Source organism: Pollicipes pollicipes, unplaced genomic scaffold (assembly GCF_011947565.3).
Source record: "Pollicipes pollicipes isolate AB1234 unplaced genomic scaffold, Ppol_2.1 Scaffold_7261;HRSCAF=8764_pilon_pilon_pilon, whole genome shotgun sequence".
NCBI lineage: Eukaryota > Metazoa > Arthropoda > Thecostraca > Pollicipedomorpha > Pollicipedidae > Pollicipes > Pollicipes pollicipes.
The window spans coordinates 29,293,489-29,317,114 of NW_023597054.1; the positions used below are offsets into that span (position 1 = coordinate 29,293,489).

The window sequence follows — 23,626 nt, forward strand, 5'->3', positions numbered from 1 at the left end:
GTTAGTTCTTCCAATATTAGAGCGTTGTTTGACGAAAGGTTCGCAGATGAATGGTCAGAGTCCATGAAAAGAATACTCGAGGTACCAGGTAAGTACATCAGTGCGCAACTTGAAACTAATTTCCCGCAGATACTCAATGAGCGATGAACCCGCTAAACCACGAATAATGCACCAAGAAAACATCTATCGTGCGGGGCTCTTTCCATTGCAACCGTAGGCACTGCATCACTGCTTGCTATATCTGTCCCCACTTTCGCGAACGTTTCCAACGCACATACTGCCGTCTTGGCTTACGTTGCTGTACAGCATGCGGCTCCGGCACCGGTACGAATTTTATAGCAGCGTTTTAGAGGTGAATTTGGGGTCGTGACGTCATTCCTCTTCTCTCTCAGTTTCCGGTCAGCCATTGTGTCACATGAGAGTGGGGCTGTAGGTCACCGCGGAGGGGATTTCTGCGATTATATTGGGAGAGGGTTGCGACAGCTGTCGCCACCATGGTCTCTCGATACTTTCAGAGACCGGAAAATGTCAGGAAGCGAGCTCTGGGTATGTATTGGAAGCGACTGCTGCTGGCTTGGCCGTGGAGGCGTCGCCATTTCGCCGCATGAGATGCATGCATATTTGTTCACAGTTAAGCCTGCCATATTTTGCAGCTGTTTTTAAGAGACTGGGTATCGAAGCTTAAAGAGAGATGGATGGAATGTGCTGTGATTTGTCGCTGGAGCAGAGTTGTACACCCAGGTGTTAACAGCTGCTGAAATGTGTACTTAAAACTTACCATCTGGTCTTATGTTATGGAAACAGAACATTTTATTTGCAGCATCTGATATTTCAGGGTGGTTTTACCACAAAGAGGCTGCATTTCTGTCTACATCATCATTTTTGAGAGTTAAAGGAAGGAGAAGATGCAGAGTCCAATATCTGAAATTTTGTTTTGGCCCTTGGGGTGTGTGTGTGTCATTGGGGCTTTATGACACACTCAGCTGCTGAGGCTATATGGCGTCGCCTGCCTCTCATCCTGGCAGGAAGGACAGGCACTGCAGGAAATCAAACCCTGTGCCTCTGGTTTCCCAGACTTGCAGTGGGTAATGCAGACGCATTAACCACTACACTACTAGCACCCATTTTGGCTCTTGGGGGCGAGAACAAAAATTCTAAAATCATGGCCTGTGAAGTGAGAATAAAAAATCCCAGGTGAAGTTTCACTGTATTCACAGCTGGTGCCAAATAATATTCTTTAGCAGCAAATCATTGTGAACACCATGCTCTAGCTGGTCTCAGTGATTGCCAAAGTCCATTTAAGATTGGCTGCTTGCAGTTCTTCAATTTTCAAGCTTCCTAAGCTAAGTAAGTGTTGCTACCCTAAGTATATGCTCACACATATCATATTTTTTTGAGGCTATGGAGCTAATAGAAAATTGATATTGATAATTTGATGGTAAAGGTGTGAGTCTCCATCAAGGCTGATGGAAGCTAATGCTTGAAATGTGGTGCACCTTTCGAATAATTCCCCAGAGCTCTTGAATAATTCTTGATGATAAATTTATAGTAAAGATGTCATGCAAGTCACAATAATATCACTAGGAACATCTGGGCCATGGTAGTTAATGCAGCTACCTTCTAGCTAAGGTACAACCTTTCTCAGATGGGGCACAGATGCTTGGGTGTTATGATACCCACCTAGGCTTTTGCCAACCTAGATATACTTAATTTGGATCAGAGATGTAGTTTCCTATTCAGTTGGATGGGATGTTAGCCACTCCCCCAATCCTCAGAAGAAATTTTATCAAAGTCAGGAAGAACAGGTTTTGCCTTATTTAGGCTTGAATGTTTCTCTGCTCACCCACTCCACAAAGTTATATACAATACCACACCATCTGAAATGTCAGGCTGCTGCATGATTAGGGCTCAGAGGTCAGTGCAGCAGGGGGTGGAGGAATTATTTCCTCCCCATGGAACAAGCCAGCCAGATGTGGTTAGCACCTCTACATCTACTCACCAATATTGAGTCTGATACAGAACTTCTGAGTGGATGACACTGGGCTGAATTTATACATTAATTTTATGCATACTATCAACCAATCCTGCTATTGTCACCTGACACTGCACCTGCACATGGCCCCGCCAAGAATATTTGGAAGGCTGCATAAATGGCACACACTGAGTTGCAGTCTTCAACAGCAGAGCCTCTGTAAGCAGTATATCAGTTTTGATATTTATTTTTAGGACTTGAAGGATTTGAAAATTTGAATTGGCAAAATTCTGCTCAAATGAAAGGAAGAGCTAAAAGGAAATAATTATATAAACAAAATCAAAAGTTCTGCTCAACAGAAAATAACAAACTGCTTTGGCACTACACTCAGATCACAATTTTGTGGTGATGTACTGTAGATTGATTCCAAAATTCTGTTTTCTTTAATGTCCCTTTTGTGGGTTTCCATACTTTTTCAACTCAAGTTTCTTGGTGTAGAATACACCTTCTCTCCAATGCTATATTCTCCCCAAGAGCTGGGGACTTGCCGAGTTGTGGGTTTCTGTGTGCCAAATTGAATGTTTGGAATGGTGTGTGATGTCACTGTTTGCCTTCGATACAATATTTTAAAAAGCTTGAAATGTAAATTTGATTAGGGCAACATTGTAAAAGAATTGAAGATAATTATCCAACTAAGATTTGATCACTTCACACTATATTTAGTGGTATACTGTTAGTGTGGCATCATGTACCTTTATGTTAGTTTTTATGGTGTTTCAATGATTTCCACCTGCAATCCAGAAATGTTCACTTGTGACATATACAAGATGTTTTCTGGCTTCTCCCTGGCCTGTCAGGAGAGGCAGGTGTTTGGAGTGCAGGCCTGAGCCCAACATCTGAGCGCTCAGGGTGTCATTGGTAGACACATTTTTTCACACACTAGCGAGGTAACAGTCTTGGTGTTTATACCATAGGTCTTAACCATGGCTATTTGCCACCAAGAGCCTACCATCTTTCTGCCATGCACAATGTTTACACCTGTCAAATGTCTGATGCTCTACATCCCAGCAGATGCTTCATGTTTGGAGATGTCCCCCAGCCCTGAATTGGTTATGAATGAGACATGATGGCATCATTCCCTGGCTCCATGGAGCTGTTCAATCACCCATATGATGCTTAGCAACTGTTTAAAAACATGGAACTGCAAATACTTGCTTTTGCCAAATACAAGACATTGCTGAGCTCCTTTTTACAATTGATAGAGATGTGTGCATTACCAGCTACACATTTTCCACCACATACACCCTCTTTACTTTTACCACATGTTAGGTTTCAATGCTGCCAACCTGTGTCAAAAGACATCCTCAACAGTCAAGACTAGGTATTTCCAGGTATTTTCATTTGTTGTATTGCTAGGTAGAGAACTGTTTTGTTCATGATCAGTTGCTCTTCTGAACAAGTAGGAACTTGCTAGTTATGCATTTTTTTGTTTACTTTTGATGGCAGTTTTGATTATCAATGCATGAACCATGCCCTGGAGCTTGATCCTGGTCCTGAAACAGAGCCTGATCCTAGACTGAGTTTAACAGGGTCAGGTGCAGCATCAATGCGGCATGAGTTGTGTGCGTCACCATACAAGTCATGGAATGGCTGCTTAAGTGTCTGATGGGAGCAGCCACCATATGAGCATTGTACTTAGACCATGGCATTCAAGCTGTTGTCTGCAAACCTCTGGACATAGTCAAACCATGTCACTCAACTGTGGTCTGTGGTTGCCAAATGACCACTGCAGTCAGTGGTGCCCGAAAGCCCTAGTAAACAAACTGTGGTCTGCAAAGCTTTAGGTCTAGTCAATATTTTACCAGATGGAGCTAGGGGTTCACAAGTTGTTGGTCCTGTTGTTGCTAAAACATAAGTCAAGCAGGTTTTTGAGATTAAAGTTAATATCAAAGGTCACTTTGGACAGAATTGATTTATTTGTCATAAATTGATGAGTATAGTCCCCACCAAATAAGATGAAGCAATGTAAAGTAGATTGAAAATGGTTGCATGTTCAGCTATATTGTAACAGATTATTGGACTTCTTGCAGGAAACAATATTACTGCATCCACATGGCAGTTTTCCCCACATGTTTGCAAATATGCAAGATGGTGATTGTGATGTCTATGTGGCAGTTTCCCCATACCTTTCCAAATATGCAAGATGGTGATGGTGATGTCCACATAACAGTTTGCCCATATGTTCTGTGCAATAGATTACCCAGTAGTGTATGTTTTGTGTAATATGTAACAATATGGATGTGCTCATTGCTGCTCATTGCAGTGTGATGTTCTAGATATTGATTTCATGTTGGTGACTAATCTCAAAGTTGTACAAGGAGCATATGAGAGTGATTTTGATGTAGGGATCACCTGTGCACATGTGGAGAATGCTGAAGTTTGGAGTGGGTCCCTATCAGATTGGGCTGGCTTGCTGGTGTTATTGGTTCATTCTCTGTGTGGTTGGTTCATTCTGAGATGATGTGTTGTTCCTTTCTGCTGCTAGGACAAATATGCAGGATGGTATTCAAATGTGCCCCAGTTTCCAGACTAGGGTATGAGCTTGTGGTCTAAGCTGTCCACTACTATATGATAACATTTGACCTGTTCTAATAGGCATCCGATTTGTTCCTTTGTGCAGAACTTCTGGAGGTGGGCAAGAAAGACCGAGCTCTCGATGTCCTCTACGAGTTTATCCGGCGCGGCCGCCATAGGCAGCACAATTTCTCCGAGAAGGAGTTGGAGCCCATCATGTTCATGTACCTGGACCTCTGTGTGGAGTTGAAGAAGTCCCACAATGCCAAGGAGGGTCTTTTCCAGTACAGGAACTTCTGCCAGAATGTGAGCATGACAATTTTATGATTATTTTTACAAAGCCATGGCTACAAATTGTGAAGAAGTAGCCACTTTGAATAGTAATCACAGATGATCATTCTGTTGTGATAGACAACAATCATGCTCAGTATCTAGATTAGGGAATGTGATACAAATATGGTGAATCCCAGTGGTGCAAATTTCCTGGGAAGCATTGCATGGAGTAGACTTATAGGCCAATGTCCATAAAGATGCAGGTCAATGTTGCTCTATGGGATATATCCAGTGCTAGTTCTCCAAATATCATTACATGGGTCTGCCATCATGCATTGCCTGTTTTGATGTAATATGATATTGAGATGTTTTTTTACTGTCTCAGTGTGCATGAGCTTCATGCATTGGACCGTGCCTGTTATCTGGGCAGGCTGGTGAGCAAATTGTGTGTGTCCACTGTGTACTGTGGGCTGTGGGCTGTGACATGTGTACAGTGGGACATATCTGACCGTATATCTGCGTAGGTGAACGTGGCCTCTCTGGAGACGGTGGTGCGTGGCTACCTGCGCAACGCCGAGCAGAAGACCGAGGCGGCGCGCAAGGAGTCGCAGGACGCTGTGGAGGAGGTGGACGACCTGGAGAACCTCGTCAGCCCCGAGCAGCTGCTGCTGAGGTAACGGCGGCCATTTCTGACACCCGTGAGGTCGGCCCCCGGCGGACGGCGGTCATTGCACGGAGGCTGGCGTTGCGAAGGGACCAGGTCCAATTCATAGGAGATGCAGGTGCCATCAGTTGTGATCATGTAGTGGCGATGGCTGGGTTTGATGTTTTGAGCATCTGCCTATGCACCCATCAGTGTGAGTCTGCTCTTGTGAGACATTTTTTAAGTGTGCACAAGGCGTGTGTTGTGCCGCACTCGGCACGGCTGGAGGTGGTGACACATCTGCTCCGTCGTCGCAGTGCGGTCAGCGGAGAGGACAAGCAGGACCGCTCGGACCGCACCATTCTGACGCCCTGGGTCAAGTTTCTGTGGGAGTCGTACCGCCAGTGTCTGGAACTGCTCAAGACCAACTCGCGCGTCGAGTCGCTGTACCATGACACGGCCCGCCAGGTGCGCCTGTCCGCTGCCCGGCGGCACCACGCGCCCTCTGCTCGTGCAGCGCTTCCGCTCTGGACGCCGTTAGTCCATCCGTCGCGTCTTTGCGACGAGCTGGCAGGGGGTGTTGCACGTGATTAACATAACAGCAGCTGTAAATCATTGGCAATTTTCAATGATTTTGCTTAAATGATCCTGAAAGCTGGTCAGTGAAATATGTGGGTGTGGGTAGTACAGTGGCTAGCTGTGTGTGGGGAAAAAAGTCATGTGGCCCCACAAGCTGTGTGTGCTGTTAAGCCGCAGTGATAGCAAGTAATAAAACGAGCATATACCCGGAATCTGTAAGCTGTTGTGTATTTGATGGCGTTCTGTATGTAGATACACTCATTGGTCGTCGCTCCCGGATGACTGCGGCGTGGCGTTATGCTACGGTACCCAAGTGTTCGCCGTCTGACCGGCTTCTGGATCGACTGCAGGCGTTCCGGTTCTGTGTCAAGTACCAGCGTAAGACCGAGTTCCGCAAGCTGTGCGAGATCCTGCGGAAGCATCTGGACCAGCTGAAGCTGCACTCGTCGTCCAACACCATCAGCCTCAACAATGGAGAAACGCACGCCAAGAACATGGAGACCTGGCTGGCTCAACTTGATAATGCCATCACTATGGAGCTGTGGCAGGTGCGGTCCAGAGGCCTTACCATGTTACATGATGGAGACTTAAAATATATAGAAAATATATTGCAGGAGATGTTCCAAGATACCACCTCTTGTGCTTGTGTGCGATGAGCTATTCTGACCAATGACTTCACGGCTTCATTCGTCCGAATTTGTTGAACTGTGGATATTTCTTGATACTTTTGGCAACATACCAAGTACTCATACACCTAGCAATTGACCAATTATGATCTCATCATCCACGTTTGCCTACATGCTTGCTAGTCTGATTGACTGATGTTTGAACCTGGGGCGCCCGTGTTCGGGAAGTGGCGCGGTCTGCCGCGAGTGAGCGTGAGTTAGACCGACGTCACCCGCCCTCAGGAGGGCTACCGCGCCATCTACGAGCTGCACAGCCTGATGGCACGCTCCAAGACCAAACCCAAGGGACAGGTGATGGCCAACTACCACAGCAAGCTGTCGCTTGTGTTCGCCAAGGCCGGCAACCTGCTCTTCCACGCTGCATCGCTCCTCAAGCTCTTCCAGCTCTCCAAGGACCTCAAGAAGAACCTGTCCAGTGATGAGCTGAAAAAGTAAGATTTTATATGTTTCAGGCAGGTAGCTGCATAGACATGAGGCAAACCTGGACTGACAAAATATACATTTGTCAGGGCATTTGTCAGCACTGTAAGCACGTATTTGTAAGAGCATTGCGTCTTAAGCTTTTTAATTAGTGTGACCAAGCAAGAAAACTTTTTGATTAATGTAACGAAGCAAGAAGCAGATCACGACCGAGTTACCACGCGATGTGATTCTGTGTAGCTGCGCTGCCTCGCTGACGGCCGCCGCCGCCTGTTCCGCATAGGATGGCGTCCCGCGTGCTGCTCGCCGTGCTCGCCGTGCCGCTGACGCCCGCCCACCTCGAGTACGACCGATTCGTGGAGATCGAGAAGAACGTGGTGGAGAAAACGGAGCGGCTGGCCAGCCTGCTCCGGATGCCCAAGGCGCCCACTCGCGAGTCGCTCATCAAGGATCTGGTGAGAGGGAGACTCGGCGCAGCCCGCGCCGGCTGTGTACGCGCGGCACTGGACGTGAGCCTTGGAGCCTCGGAATACGACAGGCTTTCAGAGGGGGAGACACGTGGCCGGTCTTGTGGCTTGGTCTTGTATCTCAGTCTCATATGGTGGCATTTAGTATTCTTGGATTGATGTTCAACTTGTCCCTGTTCCTATAATCATATGCCTTACGTCTGTTTCTGGTATTCCTGTGCTGATATCGGTTGATGCTTGTTATCCCTAGACTGATGTTCTTGTTCTTATTTTTGCCGTCTTGTTCCTGCGTTTCCGTCGTCTTGTTAGCCTGCGGTGAATATTCTGATATTTATATTCTTGTCGTTATTTGTGTATGCCTTTTATCTATTGCTATTCCGTATTGTCCCCCCTGTGGTGGTGGTCCTGCGGCCGTGGTACCGGCCGGCGGCTGGGGCAGAGGGAGTGGCCGCGCCTGACCCGGGGCGGTGCGGACGCCGGGCCCGTCCCACTGACCACCTGCCCTGTCGGACAGAGCCGCCACAGCGTGCTGCAGCACGTGGGCCCCGAGCTGATGGAGCTCTACCAGGCGATGGAGGTGACGTTCGATCCGCTGAACGCATGCCACAAGATCAAGGCGTGCACGGACGCGCTGGCGGCCGACCCGGCCCAGGAGACGCTGGCCTGGTACATCGAGCCGCTGCACCAGGTGGCCCAGCTGCGACTCATCAAACAGGTGCGGCGCCGCCGCCGGAGGACGGCCGCCGATCGTCCGAACTGCACACGACCGGCCACAGTTGCAGTGCAATACGTGATACATTAAATGTATCAGATACATATGCATATGCAAACATGCTTATGCTCACATTTGGTAGTTGATGTATTTCACGCATCAGACACAGTATGTGTATACAAACATATGGCTATGCATCCACTTGGCAGTGTAATACTATTTTATAGTTGCTTGCCATGGATTATTGATGCTGAGGGTGGACTGACCGACGGCGCGTGCCCGCGTAAGGCCGCCCAGCGCCGTCCAGCCTCCTGCCGGGCGACGGCCACTCCACGCGTCCCGTCTCGCTGTCGGCAGGTGGCGCAGGTGTATCAGACGATCGAGTTCCGCCGACTGGTGGAGCTGTGCCCGTTCACCACCGAGTTCAAGCTGGAGCGCGTCGTGGTCGACGCCGTGCGCCGCAACGAGATGCAGATCCGCGTCGACCACCGCCTGCGCGCGCTGCACTTCGGCGCCGAGCTGAGCGAGTTCCAGCGCGAGGACGAGCTGGAGGGGCCGACCCTGCAGCAGATGCCGAGCGAGCAGATCCGCTGCCAGCTGATGGCCATGTGCTCGGTGCTGCACCGCGCCCGGCAGACGGTCGACCCGGACTACAAGAAGACGGAGCGCGCCGACCTGCGCGCGCTCATCCACCGCAGCTACCACATGTCCAAGAAGAAGGAGCATGACCGCATCCTGGCGCGCCAGGCCTTTATCGAGGAGCACAAGGAGCGCATGGAGACCATCAGCATCGAGAAGGTCAGTGCGCTGGCCCGCCCGCTTCGGACCGGGGCGGCGCGGCGCTGGTGCGATCTGTCGGCTACAGGTGTTGGGTATCGTGCGGTGTGGTCGAGACGGGCGTGATGAGGAGGGGATGGCTTGTTTGGAGGTTGCTATGGACTACAAGCTTGGATACCCATGTCGGTGTTCATGCTGTGGCCGATTATATGCTAATGACCCAGATGCTTTAACAGAGGCTAGGTTGTTTGGGGATCATCAATGTGCATGTCCCCTAGTAGGCCTATTCAGTACCGAAATATAGAGCGACGTGTCCAGCCAAGCGAATGGATTCCGGGACGATGTACCCGCCGTGTGGCGTGGTCGCTGCGCCCGGACACTGTGGCTGATACATGCCTTGCTGGCTATTTTGTGTGTGTACTGGAGCGGCGGAGACAGTTGCGTGTGAATCGTTGGCGTGTCAGTTACTGGGTGGGAGGCTCCCAGCCGCAGCGCACACGCGCGACGGCGGTGTGACGTGTCCCGGCTGGACAGGAGGTGGAGGAGAAGGCGCGCCAGGAGGAGCTGGAACGCCAGCAGATGGCCGAGGAGCAGCGCCGCCTGGAGCGCGAGGCTACCGAGCGCGAGCGCAAGCGGCGCGAGGACGAGATCAAGCTCATCAACGCCCGCCAGCTCAAGACCAAGATCGCCCAGATAAGCCTCACCAGCGTCGGTCAGAAGGTCATCAGCAAGTTCAACGAGCAGGTGAGATGGCGCCGCCGCACGCCGGTTGGAGCCGTAAAAAGCTCTCTGGGTGAAGTGCCGCGGAAGGGGTCGAGGAACCCTGTAATTACGGAAGTTAGGCGTCTGAATCCAGTGACACCTAAGGTGGAGTGCGGTGATTTTATCGTGATCTTTGGTAGCGTTGAAATCACCAGTGGGTCGGTCCATATGTTAGTGGGTGCATATTGCATTTTAAGACACGCCGAGCCAACGAGTGGCACGAGGGCCCGACGATTAAAGGCATGACGGTCACCAAAGAAGGGCTCAAGGCTATTTTGCCAGGAACAAGCAAACCATTATGACCGCAAGCTCATCCTTGTAATGGCAACAGATGATAAGTAATGGGACACCACATACGGCTATTTTCCTTCGGCCTTCGGCCGTAACGGCAACACGAAATCGTGTGAGTGTCGTGGTTTCATTCTTCCCAACGGACACATGTTACGGGAAAACTTGGCAGAGATGTTGTAGCATTAGGAGCTATTAGCGAGCTAACTTCTTCCACCATACCATTTTGTGGGGAGAACCTATCATCCAAACACTTACCAGCTCCAATGGTGTTGTGCCACAGCCCCATCAGCTCCACAGCACCACAGCTCCACTCCAGTCGGGCGTTACGGAATATTCGCTCTAGTTGCGACGGCGACGGCTTGTATTGCTCACGTGAACGCGCTGATGAAAACAGGCAGGTTTACTAGCAATTGGTGCAGCCATCTATGATTTGCAGCAATCAAACTGACAACTGATCGGGTAGCATAATATGTGGGGCATTAGCTCAACTCATGCCCAGTAGTTGGGTTTCCATTCGAAATCAGCGAAAGAGGCAAAATGTGCGCGGCGGCGAGCTTTTACTTGTTTAAAATCTTCGTGTGGAGGTGGCGATGGCTTGGAGGGCCAGGCTCAAAAACCTGCACGGTACACGCCCTCAGGAGCTGATGAGCATGGACGCGGACGAGATCATGGCGCGCCAGGTAGAGGAGCTGGAGAAGGAGCGGCGCGAGCAGGCGCAGAAGCTGACCAATCAGTGGCGTCGGCTGGACCATCTCGAGCGCGCCAAACGGCTGGAGGAGATACCGCTCGTCAAGGAGAAATACCAGCAGCAGAAGGTGGGCACAGCGGGGAGGGGGAGGGCGGGGTGGCTCCAGGCTGTGCGGGGCCCAGTGCTCAAATGGGGCCCATATGTTCAAATTTTAAAATTGATGTGTAACTTAAATTTGCTGTTGACACTGTGTGTTCATAGTTGCATCACAATTGTGGAATGCACAACAATACTTTGTTCCGCTCTTGTTAAATTATGAAGCATATGTAAAGTCCAGGCTCATGTATGTAGTCAGTCTAGTCTGTAAAAAGGTTATTGCAGTAGTTGGAAAGGAATATTGGTCATGCCACAATTGGCATCGTGATACCGTCCCTCTGTCATTCTCTTTTATGTGGGCAACTTGGTACTAACTGCTGTGTGGCCCGTCTGCGCTCAGGTGGAGAGCAGGGCGCTCTGGGACGAGCAGCAGAAGGACGTGGTCGCCAAGGCCATCGAAGAGCACAACCAAGCTATCAAGCACAAGGGCCGCATGGCACGCATGAAGGAAGACAAGGACAAGTTCGTGAGCAAGCTGAATTCGGCCAGAAAGAGCGACTTCCAGGTAAAGCTCGCCACGTGGTTGTGGAATGTAAGCCATCTCAGCATGTTAGCACTAAGTTCTGTCCTGGTCGCCATGTATGCCAGTTGATCAGGTAGTGCCAGTGCTTTAAGCTGGAGTGGTGCTCACAGCAAAATGAAATGGTGGGGCGCATTGCGGGGGCGGCGCCGTGGGTCTTCAGTGCCCAGCATCTGACGCCGCGCGTGCCGGCCGCTCCAGGCGAAGCAGGAGGAATTCAAGAAAATGTTGGCGCACGTGCGGCGCGAGCGCCTCGAGCAGCGCAAGGAGCAGCGCAAGCAGGAGCGGCGCCAGCAGTGGCTGACGGAGCGCCAGGAGGAGGAGCAGCGGCGCCGCGACGAAGAGGCCAAGCGACAGCGTGAGGAGGCCGAGCGGCTGCAGGAGGAGAAGGAGGCGGCAGAGGCCGAGGAGTGCAGGTACGCCCACACGCTGGCAGGACGCCTCCTGACGCGATCGGGGTGTCTTGTATCCTGGGATGCGAGACAAGCTCTGATATGGGCGGCGGACAGTTGTGTACTGTGTGCTAAGTCATACTGAGAAAGGCTCAGGCCGATTCACGGCGGCGATTTGCATGATTTTATCGGATATTGACAGCGCCATCGCAGGCCACCAGCCATTCATTTGCTGGTGATCTCATGAGTGTCAGTTCATTCGTGTGAGACTGCGTGGTGTTTGGTCGTTCCGTCCCTCCAACCTCCATGCATCCTGGTAATCCCTGCACACACCATAGGCCCGTAGACCGATCCTGGCCGCGATTAACATTCGCACCGGTCGGCCGTGCAGGAAGCGGAAGGAGCAGCTGGACGCCATCTTCGCCCGACAGCAGGCCAAGGAGCGCGAGGTAGAGGAGAAACGCCTGCAGCGGCCGGTCGAGTCGGATCAGCGCGGCGGCGGTTGGCGCGAGCGCGAGCATGCGCGCGAGGAGAGCTGGCGGCCGCCGCGCCGCGACGACGGCGACGGCGGCGAAGGCGCTTGGCGCCGCGACGGACCGCGCCGCGACGACGGACCGCGCAGGGACGACGAGCCGCGCAGGGACGACGGACCGCGCAGGGACGACGGGCCACGCCGCGACGACGGACCGCGCAGGGACGACGGGCCACGCAGGGACGACGGGCCGCGCAGGGACGATGGCGGATGGAGACGTGGCGACGCACCGCGCAGGGACGACGGGCCACCGCGCAGAGACGATGGAGGATGGAGACGCGATGACGGACCACGCAGAGACGACGGGCCGCCGCGCCGAGATGACGGTGGATGGAGACGTGACGACGGGCCGCGCCGCGACGATGGACCACCGCGCAGGGACGACGGAGGATGGAGACGCGACGACGGGCCGCGCAGGGACTTCGGCCCACGCAGGGACGACGGACCGCGCCGGGATGACGGCGGATGGAGACGCGATGATGGACCGCGCAGGGACGACGGACCGCGCAGAGACGATGGAGGATGGAGACGCGATGATGGACCACGCAGGGACGACGGACCACCGCGCAGAGACGATGGGGGATGGAGACGCGACGACGGGCCGCGCAGGGACTTCGGCCCACGCAGGGACGACGGACCGCGCAGAGATGATGGACCGCGCAGAGACGACGGCGGGTGGAGGCGCGACGACGAACCCCGCAGGGACGACGGACCTCCGCGCCGGGACGACGGAGCGTGGAGACGGGATGACCGCCCGGCGCGCAGGGACGACGGACCTCCGCGCAGGGATGAGGGCAGCGCCTGGCGCCGGGACGGTCCGCCGCGCCGCGAGGATCCGCCGCCGCCGCCGCGCGTCGAGAAGACGCTGCCTGCCGCGCCGCCGCCTGCCAACGCTTGGCGCCGGCGCGAGGAGCAGCGGGAGCAGCCCAGGAAAGAGGCGCCGCCGCCGCCCAAGCCGGCCCAGAGCGAGCCGGAGGAGGATGGCTGGACGAAAGCCCGCCGCTAAGGGATGTTCGAGGCCTGCCCCAGCGTCGCGGGTCGGGAACTGGCCATGCTCGTTTCGGCGTCGGTGAACTCTCATGTATATTGGCTTCTAGTATGTACCGCTGCGGTGTAGGCTTTCCCCAAACTGAGTCACCAGTCCTGGCATGTTGATCCTAACAATTTTGTGGGTGTTGAAAGTAATTGGTTTTGGCGCGATGCATCTGTACGGAGATTTCAAGCAGAATATAGGGAGAGGTTTTCCGTTGCATTTTTACGCTCCAGGCTTGGATAAACTGCTACTGCTTGTATCCCGCGCCCCTTCAGCAAATAAAGCACCATTAAAACATCCGTTTTTTATTTACCGCATGGAACGAAATCCCAGAGCGCGGCTACTCAACGGCGGTTTACGGCGCGGTTATGCCGCGCCGTTACACAACGCCGCTACTAAAACCTGCACTATTACAGCGCCACTACGGGAATCGCTGCGGCCCCTGCCCGCTTCGGGAGGCCCGGGTCATGTCACGGTCAGCGTGCGGCAGGCGCGGGGGATTCCAACAGGCATGATGGCCATGCAAGTTACTCGTCCTGTGCTGGCTTGCCGAGCTGCTGCCAACAAATCCAGCGCTTCGGTGACGTGGTCAGAGAAGGCAGAACAAGCCCGGTCGCTCGCGGGGCGCGCTCACACCGCACATGGGTCACAGGCTACGCCTTGGCCTATCATGAAGCATGGTTCGCATGCAAGGATCGAAATTACCACTTTGCAAGTCTTGCCGCGTAGTTCCTCGGCCTTGCAACGACCAGGGCTGGCCGCTTACCTGCGCCGCGACCGCGGCTGCCACCATTGGGACAAACTACGCAGCAGCGCGTCGTTACGACACAGAAGTCAAACACCGCATTCACGTGTATCTCCATTACAACATGCTTTCATTACTTCAGACTAAATGCATTACTTCTTTATTACAACCGGATCAATATTGCACTGCCACAACATTTTCAGATGCGGCCCACAAGACCAAGGTCCAAACGCGTCCAAAAAAGGCACGGTGTATTGTTCAAAATGCGTCCACAATACCACTATTGGCGTACGATTTGGAAATCGCAATGCGACAACAATGGCTGACCAACGGCTGCGCAACAAGCGCATGCTCTGTCAGGTGATTGAGTATCACACGTTCGGTCACTGGAAGCTCTGAGTGACTAACTTTCAGCGCCGTCTGCGGGAGCAAAACTTGGGCTTCGCGTACTGGAGCCAAAGCCGGGCGTAACCAGCTGTCCACACTCAGCGCTGTGGCTTGGTTCATACGCTAGTTCGGAGCTCGCCCGGCTGTGAGCACGGGGTGCACCAGCAGTCCGACTCTCAGGCCTGGGCTACCCAGAGATGCCCTGGTCCCAGTCCTGGGCCGACTCGATTTCGTGGCCCCAGTCCTGAGCTATTTCGATCTCCTGGAAATTGGCAGACGTATACATTGTAAACACCAACGTGCAACAACCGCTTCGTGAAACAAGGCTTTAATTGGCTGGCGCTTAGCAATCGCGTTTTACGACATACCGTATTACGAAAACGCACAGCAGAGTTATAAGAAACCAGTCTCATGATAACAAACTTTATGTAATAATGTCGGGGACAAGCTTTCGGCCCTGGGCCTTCCTCAGGCATGAGTTTTGACAAGACCACTGGCGAACATTAAATTCGCGCGCTTAGAAAAACGCGCATCAATATGGGTAGGTCACCGACGGAGATTTTGAAACAATGATACAAAGGCAAACATGGCACAGAGTTTGCTCTCCCCTGATCCGTCAGGTCATGGGGCAGGCTGAGTTGGGGCTTGAAAGTAGCGTAGAATAAGCACAAGAAGCATGCTTGTACTCCGTTGAAGACTTCAATTGGAGAATGAGCGTGCTTCCAGCCTGGCGCACAGCGCCTCACACGGACCGTCAAGATGTCCACCACCACCACCACACATGTGAGCTGGCCCTGGTAGTCCCCTGGTCCATCCACACCCGTCAAATCCAAACCATAAACGAAAAGATCCACTCAGTTTTTCCACTCTACGGTTCTTTGAACAGACACTAAGACGACACCACATGATCCCCATTTGGCTGAACATGAGATCAGAAAGCTAAGTAAAAAGTAAGCAATGCATACATGATCACACACGAGCTGCCAACCACAGTAAAGACGAAGAGCGAGCGCCACAGGCAGCAAGATAAGGCTGCAACAAACTACTCAAGCTGTCTGATAGATGCCAGGGATTCGTCATCATGCCACAGGACATGCATACAGAGAAGACACAGTCCGTTGTATCAGATTGCAGTCGTCCTACCAGGTCGTTCTACGAGAAATGACACAAGTTGAGGCCCTCCTTCGGTCAAACAGCTATTCTCTACACATAAAACGAGCAAGATTCACAGCAAAGGACTCATACCACCTTGAACGTCGTGCTCATCGGATCCAAGACACAGACAGTGTGACACATATCTGTCGCTGCCATTCATTGGCGATCTCTCAAGGAGCGTGCAGCCGGGGCTCCGAGCGCCGGGCCGCCCGATAATATAGCGTGACAAGGAGGCGGGACCGCGTCCGATATCACGATGGCACCCTCGACTAGACGGGGCTCGAGGAAGCCACGCGACCGAAAGCTGTCTTTGCTATCCTAAGGCAGAGTTTGGTATCGTGAGATCGTGGTTTCTCAGTACCCTGTTATGCGTGACCGTGTACTGGACTCTCAAACCAGCCCTCTGGCATACATATCGTGATGAGTAACGGGAATGACGTCGATGGTGTAAATCACATGAAAGCAACGCTATTCCAGGTTGTGATCAGCCACAGGGACGGATAATACGACCCTTCTGTGGATTTACCCAGAGTGGCTGCAATAACAATAGGAATTGTGGAGTTCAGGACTCTGTATTTTATCAGGACTCGATATTTTGGATCCTGTAAAGTTGCTGACCGTTCTCCCGCTCTAACGAAAGCCCGCAAACGCCATACTGACCTCCCTAGGTTGCAGTCGTTCTAGCAGAGCCGAATACAACTTCAGCAGGAACAAAATCACGACCATGAACTTGCCCGACAGAGGCGCCATGGACAGGTACCTGCGGCAGACATCCGAGGAAGTGTCAGAGCTACAGCTGCGATCCGCTCAGTCCTCCTGATACCGTTCGTGTGTCCGTCAAGCATTACTGAATGCACCACCTACAAACAACTGAACTTGTCATAGCTAGCCTTGGCGCACGCGAGCCGTTTCGTACTGACTGCAGAGTAGCTACGAAAATGCACGGATCCATTTCGAACATGTCGCCTACCCTATCTCATAAACCCCACCTGACGCCGCCACCATGGCACTAGTCTTACCATTCTGAGATGCACGAAGTGAAGTAGGGGTTTCTGAAGTGACTTAGTGTCGTAGAAGGGCCACAGCATCTTAAGTCTAGCTCTAACATATCCTGCTTCCTTGTATCCGCATATACACGACCAAGACACAGTGAAGAGTGAACACACATTCCCCAAAATCACGGGAGAAAACAGAGGCCTACGCGGATTTGTATTTCGCGACTTGCTGGAAAAGCATTCTTTGAAAAAACTTCAAAGGTCAGAACGCAATCATATGCAAAGCACCATTAGACCAATTACGACTTATCTGGCAACCAGGAAAAAAAACGCTCATCTCAGATTCAGCCGAAATACTAGTGCTCCATTTCGTACATTACCTAACTCAGCAACTGTGCCACTTTCCGTCAGTCTTCCAAACGTAGCGGAAGGCAGTTAAAACCTTCCAACTTCCAGCTCAGCTAACGTATAGGGCACGGAAAATGGACAGCAAGGAGCGGGGCGATAGACTACCAAAACACACGTACACACATCTATTCTCCAGCGAAAACCTCGAAATTTCCCGCTTTTAGCAACGACCGAGGCCGTGCCACCGCCGGCGCATCCGAGTGTGATGCACACCTCTGGACCTGCTGGCGGGTGGTGCGCCGCGGCGCTGCCCAGACTGGCGTCCGTACACGCGCTCGGTGCGGGTCGCCACCTCCTGCCACTGGTACATGGCAGCGACGCGGCGGTGTCTTTCCCAGGGCGAGCAGAGGCCGGGCCGCGCCGACGCCGCCACCGCCGCGTCCAGACCGGAGAGAAGCGCTATCGACGGAGGAAACTCCGGTTACATATGGGCAACGGGCAGGCCGACGCCGCCACCGCCGCGTCCAGACCGAAGAGAATCGCTATCGACGGAGGGAACTCCAGTTACATATGGGCAACAGGCAGACCGACCGCCACCACTGCGCGAGAGATGCCCACAGTCACTGCGGTCCTCTCACATGTCAACAGTGCTGACTACGAGGCCAGGAGATCCTTGGAGTCAACCTCCATCACACAAAAAATCAGTACTTGCCTGCGACTTACCGTTCATTCAAATAAGTCACAGTCGTGTAACGAGCGTGATTTAGCGTCCCACACAAAGCAACATTTTTTGGTTTACATTTAGATGGGCAAGGAGACCGGTGAGCAGTGGGTAGACTTCGGGTTAGATATCAGAGCGTTTAGCAAATGTGACCTTTTGTCAGGTCAGTGAGTTAAAAACAGCTGTGACCTGTCCCATTAGACAATGCACACTTCGCACATTACCATTATTCCTTTTCACTTGGGGCCAGAAAACAGAAAACTCGGCAGCGAGTCACACTCACACTGGGCGGTGGGCACCGGCACGGGCAGTCACACTCACGCTGGGCGGTGGGTGCCGACAATGAAAGACACACACTGGGCGGTGGGTACCGGCGCGGGCACTCACACTCACACTGCGCGGTGGGTGCCGACAGTGAGTCTCACATTGGGCGGTGGGTACCGGCACGGGCAGTCACGCTCACACTGGGCGGCGGGTGACGGTGCGCGACAGTCACACTCACACTGGGCAGTGGGCTCTGTGAGCCAGATGAGGTCGGGCGGCAGCACCTCCGGCACGCCTCCCACGCTGGTGCTGACCACCTGCAGGCTGGGCGGCGCACAGAAGCGGTCGTTCAGTGACGCCCGTGCTCCCCGTAACACCCCACCGGGGGTGCTGCTATACACGGGCAGGGGTGTAGACCGCAAGACTACAGACACCGCTGCGAGCCCAGACGGGGCGTTCTGGTGAGGCTACTCAAAGTTGTGATACAGATCACAGTTTCGAGGGTCAACAGTCATCAGATCTCGACTTATGCTCTTTGGATTTTTTCACCACGCACGCAGCGGCTTAGGTCATTGCTATCCCAAAAGCTGACAAAGAAGTCTCATGAGACCTTTCCACCAGAAAACTAGCAGCAACAACCGCTCAGGTCGTCCTGTCGAAGCTCTGACCCGCAAGAGGCCGCCTCGACTATGGCGATGCAGAAGGCCTCGGTCAGCGAGCAGTTGATGTAGATATCACCCTGCACCAGCACGTCTCGCACCTGGGAAGCGTACACAGCGGTGACGGCTGGCTCAGCGATCACGCAGCCGTGAACAAGTCATTAGCACGACAAGACCAGATTCGGCAGAACATGCTGTCAAGCAGAGGTTACTGCACACATACACACACGGCCGCACTTGGATGAGCAGGTCAGGCATTGAGACTACAAACGGCTAACTGAGAGCGGGAGGTGACGCGGAGAGCTCGAGGCAACCGCCGGCCGTCTCTTAGGTACGGAGCCACACGCACACGCACACGCACACAGCACACGCACACACACACTCACACTCACACACCCACACCCACACCCACAGCCCACACCCACACCACACCCACATCACACCCACACCCACACACACCACACGCACGGCACGCGCCACGCGCGACGCCGCACGCGCACACGCACACGCCGCACAGCGCCGGAGGCGAACTCACATCCGAGTGCTTCAGCTCGCCCAGGAACGTGACCCGGTCGGCCAGGTGGTGCTTTTCAGTGGTCTCCTCCAGCATAGAGCGCTTCGGACCGTCCCCTCCGATCAGGAAGTGCATCTGACGGGACGGCCAGGTGAAACGTGTTTTTACTTGACGTAGCATGTCAAGGCTACAAACTCGTGCCGACCGCCATCTCAGCATAGCGCGGATTTCAGCTGCGCATGGCCAACAATAAACGCTGAACATTCAGCTAACGCCGCGTTGTTCGGCTGGCTCTGTCTGCGGTTGCATCAATGTAACCGACATCAAAAACTCTGGACTCTGAACCGGTAGAGCTGGACGGCCGTCCGGATCTGGCCAGGTTAATGGCGAGCCACTGACAGGATTCCCACGTCGAGCCGCTACGCCAGCCCACTCACCTGGCTGTAGCGGCGGCAGACGCGCGGTATGAGACCCGCCACGCCAGCCCACCCACCTGGCTGTAGCGGCGGTTGGTGAACGGCATGAGGGCCGCCACGCCAGCCCACTCACCTGGCTGTAGCGGCGGTTGGTGAGCGGCATGAGGGCCGCCACGCCAGTCCACTCACCTGGCTGTAGCGGCGACAAGCGAGAGGTATGAGGGCCGCTAACAGGTCTGCCCCCTTGCGGTACACCAGCCGGGATATCATCACCACGGTTATCTGCCGGTCGAAGGCGAACGCTGCAACAGCGGCACCCGCGCGAAATACGCGGCAAACCAGCCGGGAAGCGACGATATTCATATAGCCACATCAGCACGGACCACCGTTCTCCAGTGCGCCAACAGCACACAAACGCCGGAGCATACGCAGACAACTCCAGCCGCGATGAAAATCGTCTTTCACGCGGCCACCGTCGGTTGGCGCTCACCCGGTCTTGACGTTTGCGCGCCGGGTCAGGGGTGAAGGCCGCGCTGTCCACCGCATTCGGGATCACCGACACGCGGTGTGACGGCACGCTGGCGCGGAGCACGGTGTTCTCCTTACTGCGACGGGCGGGCGGTACAGGGCGGCGGGTCAGGGCAGGGCTTGAGCATGCTGGCGCGCGCCGAACAGCGTCCGGCGCCAGCCAGCCGCGCTGACAGCGGCCGGCGCCAGCCCAGCGCGCTGACCCCGGCGCCAGCCAGCGCGCCGACAGCGGCCGGCGCCGGCAAGAGCGCCGACAGCGGCCGGCGCCGGCAAGCGCGCCGACAGCGGCTGGCGCCAGCCAGCGCGCCGACAACGGCCGGCGCCGGCAAGCGCGCTGACAGCGGCCAGCGCGGCCAGCGCGCCGACAGCGGCCGGCGCCAGCCAGCGCGCTGACAGCGGCCGGCGCCAGCCAGCGCGCTGACAGCGGCCGGCGCCGGCCAGCGCGCTGACAGCGGCCGGCGCCAGCCAGCACGCTGACAGAGGCCGGCGCCGGCCAGCGCGCTGACAGCGGCCGGCGCCAGCCAGCGCGCTGACAGGCCGGTTCAGGACACGCCTAACACAAGCTTGGTGCGCTGAGGCCAGCAGCCCGAACAGTTTGCACCCATACCTTTGCAAAATACCCTACGTCCTTTGTAAGGCTTTTACTTTATCACTTTTTGCTGCATTTAATGCACCTGTAGCACGTCTTCAACTGCTTTCGCACCCACATTAACAAACACACAAGAAAACTTCTCACATGGGGAGAAGTAACCCGCTATGTCAGAGGATGGCAGAGATGTGAGCTGCTGCATGAAAACCGACGCGGGGGCCCGCGTGCGGACGCGGCCCGCGAGCAGGCCGTACCCTGTGTAGGAGACGCAGATGCAGTGGTCTACGTCGGCCAGCGACACCTGCAGGAAGTTGTTGGTGATAATCGCCGACGCGTCCGCGAAGCCGAACAATGAGTGGTCGGTGAATACCGTCTGTAACGAGCCGATGTTGGTAAAGCCCAACAGGCAGCCCATCAGTCGTGACGAATATCTCACCAGCTCGGATTTGAGACCACGTTCGCGGAGCCTCTTAATTTGGACGGCGTACACAGCCGCACACACCGATCAAGTCGTGGACAGTGAGATTATGGCTATAATAAGACATTTTGTGCATGAGGTACAGATCAAGTGGCATACTCAAATCAAATCATGTGAATGCAAATGTGTGCTGAACTGCTAGATGTTGATCACGCACGGACCAGCTCATGCGCAGGAGTGCATCTGGCACATCCTTCGCATTCCTGCCCCACGTAGACACTTGGTGTGGCCCCATCTTTACGGCCATGCCGCGAGAATGTGACATGGCCTCATGGGCCAGCATGGAGAACGCAAGGTGGCCATACCTTTATGCCCATGCCGCGAGCATGTAACATGGCCTCATGGGCCAGCGTGGAGAACGCAGAGTGGCCGTGGACGATTTCAACTTGCTCTCGAATCAGTATGTGCCTCAACAGTGGTAGCGTTGTGAACATGGTGGGCAGGACACTGCCCTTGTAGAAGGCCTTGTATGGGCAGTAGTATACCTGCAGCCACAAACACATTCAGAAAAGTAAAGACAAGCACAGATACCCCCGTGAAAACAATGGCAGGGTTACAAAAAGTATGAATCAATTGCCAAAATGGCAATGACAGATCATATAAACAAAAGCTCCAGCAACTATGTGCTTTGAGCTAATGTACAAATAATTCTGAAAATGCACACACCAGCACTTGTGTGTGCTTGTGTGTGTGCTAAGTGCAGATACTCCACTAAAAACAACAGCGGGGTAACAAAAGTGTGAATCAATTGCAAAAGTGGCAATGACGCATCATATAAACAAAGTTCTAGCAACTATGTGCTGTCAGCTAATGTATAAATAATTCCAACCAGCACACACACCAGCACTTGTAACAGCACAACTCGACCTCCACAAGCCTGCGGCAAGTGCTAGTTATTTTTATTTTTAGATTGCTCATTATGGACTTACCTTGAGACCATTTGTCATATACCGAATGCCAACCCGGTTCCCATAGCTGTGTGTTACCAGGATCACCTTATGACCCATAGCCAGGAGGCACTGTGAAAGCTGAAACACGTGGGCTTCGACCCCGCCGCTGCTGGGGTAGAAGAAGTCTGAAACCATGCTGAAAGACCAGAACACAATGAGAGTTCCTGACAAAATGGCCTCTGGTTGATAAATGTAAACCCAAAATATGCAACACTCATCTAAAGTTTGTTGCTGATCATGCAATGGCTAACTTGCTCCATATTTTGTTGACAACATGACAACATGGCGACAACATGTGTGCAGCTGTATCTGTCTTAGCAAGAATCTGAAAAGTATTATCCAGTTACTGCATGTGTTACACAGCAATAAGGGCTGGTTCTATCTTACTTATGCTGTACTTCTTACCATATGCTGTACTTCATGATGTCTCTACTACTACTAGCCCAGCATGTTGAAAATTACAGCTGGGAGCTGTCAGACACCAGGTCACTAAGTCTCATCATCAAGGCCGCTCTCATCATCTGCGGCAGAATATGGAACACACATTAGACAAAATATTTGAAGGAAATAGCAAATATCAGATAGCTGTTATGTTCCTGATCACAGCATACAACATCAGGTGTCAATTGGGGCGCCCACAGCCTTTCAGAATATAGCAATCTTTACAGGACAACTATATAAGACTTCTTAGACCACAACATGCCAACCAGTATAAAACAGTAGCATTGTATCTTCTTCAACTGAAAACCAACTAATTGCAATCTCATACTAGCACCAGACCACAGTGGCAAAAGAAGACAGCGATGCTGATCGATTATTAAAACATAAGTCAGCTGAGGATGCGGTAAAGCCCCCCCCCCCCCCCTGTTACAGAGCAAGAGGGAGGGACAGGGGTAGGGGAAAGGGTAGGAATGGGAGAAGGAGTAAGGGTAGAAATAGAGGTCCAGGTGCGAACAGGCATAGGGGTAGGGATTAGGAGAAGGTATAGGGGTAGGGCTAAGGCCATGGTATGCATTGATACCTAATGTTAACAAAGAGCATTGTACATCGATCGTCGTTTTAAAGGCAGCACATACCGTGAATAATCATAAAACAGGTACATCTATGCTCTTACCTTCTAACTTAACTAATATCGATAGCGAGCATCCGGGCGCTGCAAGCACACAGCAACCACGGCCCGGTGCCACCGGTACGTTATTGGTGCGTGGTCACAACATTACTGCGCATCAAGATCCATAAAAATATAAAGGGCCAGGGTAACAAGAATGCAATGAATTGTGTTTCTTACGTATCCAAGCAAACGAGCGATGTTGTATCATTGGAGTTGCATGAAGTGGGATCGTTTAAGGACTTAACATTACTGGATTTATTAGGTTAGGTGTACGTTGGGTTAGGTTAGG

General features: G+C 53.2%; 2 protein-coding genes across 3 annotated transcripts; one reads left to right on the forward strand and one right to left on the reverse strand.

Moving 5' to 3' along the window:
- Positions 1 to 399: 399 nt before the first annotated feature.
- eIF3a (eukaryotic translation initiation factor 3 subunit a) lies at positions 400 to 13,774 on the forward strand. Its single transcript, XM_037235099.1, has 14 exons — positions 400 to 546; positions 4,653 to 4,852; positions 5,344 to 5,492; positions 5,780 to 5,930; positions 6,392 to 6,589; positions 6,950 to 7,158; positions 7,431 to 7,602; positions 8,129 to 8,329; positions 8,684 to 9,124; positions 9,638 to 9,847; positions 10,795 to 10,971; positions 11,341 to 11,505; positions 11,722 to 11,936; positions 12,304 to 13,774. Exons 1-14 carry the CDS (start codon positions 495 to 497, stop codon positions 13,448 to 13,450), a joined length of 3,687 nt encoding a protein of 1,228 aa, XP_037090994.1. The 5' UTR covers positions 400 to 494; the 3' UTR covers positions 13,451 to 13,774.
- Positions 13,775 to 14,323: 549 nt separating this feature from the next.
- On the reverse strand, positions 14,324 to 23,408 carry PIG-A (phosphatidylinositol glycan anchor biosynthesis class A). 2 transcript variants are annotated; one of them, XM_037235633.1, is made up of 13 exons: positions 23,341 to 23,408; positions 22,632 to 22,747; positions 22,206 to 22,362; positions 21,582 to 21,761; positions 21,053 to 21,099; positions 20,172 to 20,286; positions 19,871 to 19,963; positions 19,287 to 19,400; positions 18,761 to 18,852; positions 18,331 to 18,416; positions 17,381 to 17,566; positions 16,425 to 16,524; positions 14,324 to 14,871 (listed from the first exon to the last, which is right to left on the reverse strand). In XM_037235633.1, exons 2-12 carry the CDS (start codon positions 22,646 to 22,648, stop codon positions 16,481 to 16,483), a joined length of 1,131 nt encoding a protein of 376 aa, XP_037091528.1. In that variant the 5' UTR covers positions 22,649 to 22,747; positions 23,341 to 23,408; the 3' UTR covers positions 14,324 to 14,871; positions 16,425 to 16,480. The 2 variants fall into 2 exon arrangements, with proteins under 2 accessions (XP_037091528.1, XP_037091527.1); XM_037235632.1 differs by having other exon boundaries at positions 21,053 to 21,171.
- Positions 23,409 to 23,626: the final 218 nt, after the last annotated feature.

Bases quoted from the DNA above. Each gene is read 5' to 3' on its own strand.
- PIG-A (XM_037235632.1), bottom strand. The intron at 20,287-21,052 runs GTACGGCCTGCT...CGCCCGTCGCAG, and splicing joins ATCTGCGTCTCCTACACAGG to TAAGGAGAACACCGTGCTCC. The intron at 16,525-17,380 runs GTGTGCATCACA...TGTCTGCCGCAG, and splicing joins ACCCGCCAGCAGGTCCAGAG to GTACCTGTCCATGGCGCCTC.
- eIF3a (XM_037235099.1), top strand. From the start codon at position 495: ATGGTCTCTCGATACTTTCAGAGACCGGAAAATGTCAGGAAGCGAGCT. The intron at 9,848-10,794 runs GTGAGATGGCGC...ACACGCCCTCAG, and splicing joins TCAGCAAGTTCAACGAGCAG to GAGCTGATGAGCATGGACGC. The intron at 10,972-11,340 runs GTGGGCACAGCG...GTCTGCGCTCAG, and splicing joins AGAAATACCAGCAGCAGAAG to GTGGAGAGCAGGGCGCTCTG.